General features: G+C 60.0%; 1 protein-coding gene across 1 annotated transcript in view; it reads right to left on the bottom strand.

Moving 5' to 3' along the window:
* Positions 1-1,006: 1,006 nt before the first annotated feature.
* The window catches only part of ZNF687 (zinc finger protein 687), a 24,799-nt gene continuing 19,148 nt past the window's right edge, over positions 1,007-6,657 (bottom strand). The window contains exons 3-9 of the mRNA XM_009888076.1: positions 4,694-4,872; positions 3,982-4,158; positions 3,561-3,723; positions 2,977-3,273; positions 2,501-2,613; positions 2,011-2,152; positions 1,007-1,480 (exon numbers count right to left, since the gene is read on the bottom strand). Coding sequence (XP_009886378.1) covers positions 1,007-1,480; positions 2,011-2,152; positions 2,501-2,613; positions 2,977-3,273; positions 3,561-3,723; positions 3,982-4,158; positions 4,694-4,872 — 1,545 coding nt within the window. The remainder of the gene's footprint in view (positions 1,481-2,010; positions 2,153-2,500; positions 2,614-2,976; positions 3,274-3,560; positions 3,724-3,981; positions 4,159-4,693; positions 4,873-6,657) is intronic.

Raw genomic sequence — 6,657 nt, 5'->3', positions numbered from 1 at the left:
CTGGTCTCGCCCAAAGGCCTTTTTTTTGGCTTCTGTTTTTCCACTATCAAACAAAAATCTCCTCCTCCTCCCCGGGGAAGGCCGCCAGCCGGGCCCCGAGCACGGCCGTCCTGGGCACAAAGCGAGGAGTGGCCGAAGGTCAGCGCCGCCTCGAGTTAGTGCAAGTGATGGCGAAGAGGGACCGCGCGCACCGGGCAGGCGAGCGGAGACCAAGAGGGGCCGGGGCATCCCTCTGCGATGATGGAGCCCGGCCACGAGTCTGGACTCAGCTTCTCCCCACGGCTCCCGGTGAAATATAAAATAAGCAACATTCAAAAGGGAAAGAAAGAAAGAAAAGAAAAAAGAAAAAAAAAAAGGTGGATTTTGCTGTGACATTATTGTCAGCACAGACATCTCTGTCCCGCGATGGCAGACATCTCCCCTGGTCCCCGGCTCCGGCGCTCCCCGAGAGGTGCTGCTGCCTCGGCCGGGCTTCCCTTCCGGCACGGCGCGTCCCGGGCAGAGTGGCCGGCAAGGGAGGCGCGGTGTAAAGGACGAGCCCACGACGGCATTGCCAACACTGGCTGCGGGGGGGGAGGCATCATTCTCCCATCCTCGTCCCCGCGGGAGGAAGGCCACTGTCCCTCCCCGCAGAGTGGCTGTGGGGTGGGTCACATCCCCGCGTGAGGACAAAGCAGCGAACAGGGAACAAACCGTTTGGTCTCCCCAAGAGCAGAGCAGCAGGTCCGGACTCTGCCCTTCATCTCCTGTACAACGAGGAGCCGAAATCCTGCCTTGCCCTGGCCCTTGCCCACACAGCCGGGGGGTGAGCCGGGCACAGGGAGTCAGGCCAGATCGTGCAAGCCGGGCTCTCGTCTCTTTTCACGGCTCCTTCATCCGAGCCCATGTCGAAACGCTGCCCAGGAGGAGGGAGGAGGAAGGGGGAGCCCAGGCGGGCACCGGCAGCCTCCGCCGCAAAGAGCTCTGTGCTGATTATATACATGTCTCGTTCCCCCTCTGCCAGGCCCTAGTTCTCGGGGCTCGCGTTCTGCCTGGCACGGATGAAGGCCATGCCGTGGGTGCGGAAGTGCGTCTTGAGGTTGAGCTGACTGTCAAAGCACCGGCCGCACACCTTGCAGGAGAGCTTGCCGTCTGCCGCGTGCGGAGCGCCTCCTTCCAGGGGTCTGCGGGGCCCCGGCTCCTCCATCTCGGCCGCTCCCTTCTTCTTCTTGTGGGTGATGAAGCGGTGGCGGTTGAGGGAGACCTGGGAGGTGAAGCAGAGACCGCACTCCCGGCACTGGTGGGAGCTCTCGTCAGTCCGGTGCTGGGGGATGTGTTCCTGGAAGTCGGCTGAGCTGCTGGCGAGGTAACCGCATTTTCGGCAGCGGAAGGGAGCCTTGCGGTCGCCCTTGGGGTTTTTGGAGGGAGGGGTGGTGCTGTCAGGCTCCTCGCTGCACGAGTCGCCCTCGTCCGAGGACAGCTTCCGCTTCCGACTGGACACCTACGGGAACGGTTCGGATAAGCTTTAATGGGTGCCTGCTTTGAGCAGCTCCTGGCAGAACCCAGCCTGCTCGGGGATTTCCCAACGGGCTCCTACGGAGATTTGTTCGGATAAAGGCCGCAGGAGCTGTGCCCCTGCCTGTAACCCCGGCCAAGGGGCTCCACAACGGCTTTGACTCGCCTGTACCCCTCGCACCAGGCGCCTGTGCCCCTCGCAGCCTGGGGCGGCTCCTAAGCAAGCTCTGAGCCAGCGGGGGATGTTTTGCCTTTTCACCTGCACACAGCGAGAGGCTGAGGCAGCCAAGTTCGGTCCCTGCCGTGCTGGCAGAGGCGGGAGCTAAACAAGCGGTGCCCAGACGGGGCGCTGGGCCTCCCAGTGGGAAGGAGCTGCCGGGCCCAGGCACCGCAGGACGCATGGAGGCACGAGCAAACCAGGAACGGGGCTCATGGCGATGCCTTCAACCCTGCCCAAAACCTCCACAAGGCCCCAGCCCTTTACGAGCAACCCGAGAGACCACAGAGACCTCGTACCTGCGTGGTGCCGGTCCCTATCCGAGCGATAACGACCTCCTGGCTCTTCGTCTGGTCGGTCACCTTGATCCCGTGTCGCACCTGGATGTGTTTCTCCAGGATGAGCCGGCTGCTGAAGGTCCGTTTGCCCTCTGTGCAGTACCTGCAGGGCCAGAGCAGGGAGGCAATGAAGCGATGCTCCGCAGCGAGGAGCCGAGCCCCGGGCCTGCTCCAGCCCTGGCTGCCCCGGGGGAAGCTTGGCTCTGGCATCCTGACCCCCGACTCTGACCAAGTGTGCTCATCCACCTCCCTCTAGGGGGTATAAAACCCCGGAGTCCTTCCCGGTACCTCCTTCCCCTCCTACTTCCAAGACAGTTGTTCAATCCCCATCATACTTCAACCATCTGTAGCTTTACCCTCCTCGCAACAGCTTGACTGAGGAAAACCGAAGTCACCCCTTTAAACCAGACCCCTTTTCTCAGGCAAGCCCAGAAGAAGGAGCTGTGGGTACCGGCAGGGATAGACGCGCTTGATCCCTTCGTGATTCACTCGCACGTGTCTCCGGAGGCTGGGAGCGGAGCAGAACGAACGCTCGCACAGGTGGCACGGGAACTTCTTCACCGACTGTAGGAAATAAAGAGGCAGGTTGGTATGGCACGGGGAGCCGAGAGGCCGGAGAGTGGGGCTCCCTGCTTGCGTGGAGAAGCCAGACGTGGGAACTCGGCACTGCCTCAGATTCCCTCTCCTTGCCCATCCCATGTTTGGATAACGAGTGCCTGGTCTTTGCTGTTCACCAGAACAGGCAGCGTCCCTGCTCCCCAAAACCTCAACCCCCACCGAGTTTGTACTGGGGCGAGAAGTAATGCCCAGACTGCGGCAGAACACGCTCCCGGCCCGGGTGTCCCACCCCGCTGCTCTGTGCCATAAAACATTCCCTGCCCATGCTTCCAAGGGCTCTGGAGCTGGAGCCCCTGGCCTCCTCCTCACCTTGCCGTGGTCCTTTTTCATGTGGGAGACGTATTCGTCACGCTCCGGGAACCAGGAGTGGCAAACGCTGCATGTCCACCCGCTGCCCTTGGACTTGTTGACCGTCTTGCGCTGGAAGCGGCTTCGCTTGGTCTTGCGCAGCTCCGGGGAGCTGGGGGGCTCATCCTCCTCCGTGGAGGACGACGAATCATCCGAGATCTTGGACACGGGGGTTTCAACAGGCTCCTGCTTCGGCGTGAGCAGGACGGCCGACTTCTTTGCCAGGTCTTCCTTGGGCTTCTGGGGCTGATGAGTGTTCTGGCAAGCAAAGACAAGGTGTTGGCAGCCGTTTGGGGCCGGGATTTCCCCCGCGCTGCAGCAGGCTGGAAGGAAAGCCTGCCCACCCCCAGCCAGCGCAGACGGGCTCATCTCCTCAGGCTGTGGGACGGGGTGGGGGGACAAGGGCACCAGATCTCAGGGCCTTGCCGTGTCAGTGATGAACCGACAGCCCCAATCCGGCCCCAGGTGCCCCTGGTGAAGGACAATTAGCAAATATCAGTAACAACAGGTTGTGCAAAGAGCACCGAGCCCGGCCACAGCGGTACCTTGAGGTGCTCCAGCATGGTGCGCTTCTGGGCGAAGAGCAGCGGACAGTCTGGACACTTGAAGACACTGACCCGCTGGTTGAGCAGATGCTGGTCGAAGTGGGAGGAGAGCAGGGGCTTGTGGGTGAAGACCGTGTCGCACATTGCGCACTTGTAAATCATTCTGTCGGAGGAAAAAACACTACTGTTGGCACAGCCCGGGTCGGGATCAAGAGAAACTTGGAAGAACCCCTTTGGCAAGAGGGTGGGGAGCAGCCCTGGGTGCAGTCTGAGCCACGCCAAGGGATGGGTAAGTAAAAAGGAGACGGATGCAGCTCCCCATGCTGGTGCTGGGCTCTTCCCCCAACGTCCCACCCACTGAGGATGCTCCCAGTTCTCTCGGAGAGATCTGATGGGACGTCAGCTCATGGGCAACACTCACTTGGACTGCTGGTTGCTGAAGCCGGGGTGCTGCGTGTAGACGTGCGCGTGGGCGCTGGGGGCTGACTTGAACGCCATGGGGCAGATGGGGCACTTGTGGAACACCTCGCAGTGGGAGGTCTGGATGTGGGACTTGATGGAGTTGACCCCGCCGAAGACCACAGCGCAGCTGGGACACCTGGAGAGCAGAGAAGAGCGGGAGGCAAAGGGTAGGGGACAAACAGCACACCAAGTGCTAACAGCAAAGAGAAACCGGAGCACAAGGGTCCGCACCGGCTCCCTGTCTGACCACAGGACTTGGGAAGAGCCCCTGTCCCACCAGACACTGGGATCCAAACCAGTTCTGGGCTCTGGGAGGATTCCAGTTTGGAGTAACTGGTCCTGCCCATCGCTGGTGGATCCAGGGCCCAGGCAGCCCATCAGAAGGAGCAGGGAGAGACTGCGGGGGTCTGACGCTGCCAGCCGTGACCAAGGTGAAACAGCGGCCAGGAGGTCCCAGGAGGAGGAAAATACCCCCGGGATTAAAGAGGGGAGAACCAGAAAAGGGGCGAGACGCCCACCCTCAGCCCTGCACCCAGCACTGGTGGCGAGAAGGAATGTGGATTCCTGCCCCGTCTGCAAAATGGAAACCCGCCGCGGACTTGGACTCTCCCCTCTGGCCCTGGGCGTCCCCCCGGGTCCCTTTGCCCCACGCTCGGGCAGCGGAGCCCTACCTGTACCCCACTCTGCGGGAGAAATGCAGACAGGCCTCCTTCAGGTGGGTCTCGAAGTTCGCCAGGAGGAAATTCCCTCCGCACTCGGGGCAGACGTGGGGAGGGCGGTTTTTGTGCATCCGCTGATGGGCGTTAAAGCTGCAGCGATTGGACATGATCATGGGACACGTTGTACAAACCTGGGGGGAGAAGAGCATCGAGAGGTTCAGCCTGGCATGTACCACGTGTACAAAAGGGCTTTAAAGCCTTTCCCACAGATGGACAACAACCTGCAACACCCAAAGCAGCCCAAATCCACGTGCCACCGGGAAAAGCAAAGTGCCGGGACTCTGCAGGGCACGTTTTAGGAGATAATCTGCTTGTGCCAGCTTGCTGGGTAATTGTTGAGGGCGTTCGCACGCAGACAAGATGCCTTTTCCAGGCTTTTCAACACAGATGGGTCCCAGATGCAGCGCGTGCCAAGGGGCAGCTGGGGACCAGCCGCTCGGCGAGGGAGTTTTACCGGAGGGAGCGTGGGCATATTCAAACCAGCTGCCAAAACCGTTTCGAAACTATTTCTAACTCCATGCCAAGATACGGACATGGGGATGTCAAAGGGAGAAGCTGAGAAGGGACCTGAGGAAATGGGCTGGAGCTTCCAACAGAAGGAGCTGCCCTGAAAGGCGATTACCAGAGCAAAGGTGGGGCAAGGAAGGAAAGGAGCGGCCAGGCACAGCAAGCTGTCCTCAGGCTCCCCTCGCTGCCGGTACCCAGACTGGGGTCCGAAGTGCTGCCAAGAGAGAGTCAAGGGGGATTTTGGCAGAGGGGCAACAGGAGGGTGCGAGGGATCGGACTGGGAACAGCAGCTAAAGACAGCCCGGGAGATGGAGCAGGGACAAGGGGCACGTCGGGAGGGGAGAGGGGATGAAAGGTGGCAGGTGAGGAAGAGGATTAGGGAGGCTTATGGCTTCAGCCATCTCCATCCCTCACGGTGCTGAGGAAAGCCTCTGGGCCTCTTTATTTTGAAAGAAAAACAAGCTGTTTGTAGGCGGCGTTGGTTTAGGGGGGAGTCCATCTCCGGGAACAGGGACAAAGCTACGCTGGCGAGGTGAAGGCTCTTAACAGGTTTTGCCCTGCCAGCAACTTCAGGTCAGAGAGAGCTCAAGCACTGCCCACAGATGGGCTCCCTCGGAACGAGAAATATTACAGTGCCGCGTTCACAGGCAGCGGGTGCCTGCGGGGAGGTAAGGACGATTTCCCACAGGTCTCCTGTCCCTGATCTCCTCCTTTTTTGTGCCCTCTTACTGCTTCTGCCGCAGCCCCGGTGCGGACATCCCATCTTCACTGCGTCCCAAACCCTCCATTGACATCAACGATACGAGAGGGGATGGGAGTAAGAAATCCTCCCGTTAAAAGAAAGCTCCTTGGGACAAACCATATAAGCACGTGAACATCATCACTCCTGGTGACCTTCAAACAGAAAGCAGCCCTGCTTGGCACCAGCAGGGCCATAATATCTGCATTTGAACAGTGTCCCGGCTACAGCAGCAGCTTCAAAGTAAACAGAGTTACCAGGAAACAGCAAATTCCTTCTATGCAAAGGAAGCCGAGGGGGCTGAACGTCTCAGGACAAAAGGAAAGGTGAAGACATGCCACAGGGAGGACAGGACTCCTCTGTGGACCTGTTTTCCCTCCTTGCCTTTTAAAGGTCATTCCTCGGCAGCGTTAATCCTGTGTTTGCTGGATGCTGCCTGCCCTAACAAACCAGGATGTGTTGGCAGCAACGGGAAGCGCACGGAATCTCAAGGGTGGCTCTCAAAGAGGGGTAAAAATCCAACCCCCCACACCCTGATTTCTCCAGACTCCATTTGTGCTTCAAGCCAGTGAAAGAGGAAGCAGCACCCACAGTTCTAATATGGCTCCGTGGGGACGGCTACGTCCTGCCGCGGGTGCCAGCAGGCAGGGCACCGATGCTTGGGGACCCG

This window comes from Charadrius vociferus, unplaced genomic scaffold (genome assembly GCF_000708025.1).
Source record: "Charadrius vociferus isolate BGI_N301 unplaced genomic scaffold, ASM70802v2 scaffold1451, whole genome shotgun sequence".
NCBI lineage: Eukaryota > Metazoa > Chordata > Aves > Charadriiformes > Charadriidae > Charadrius > Charadrius vociferus.
Note: the sequence above shows the minus strand (reverse complement) of the source record. Positions and strands in the feature narration are given on the sequence as shown.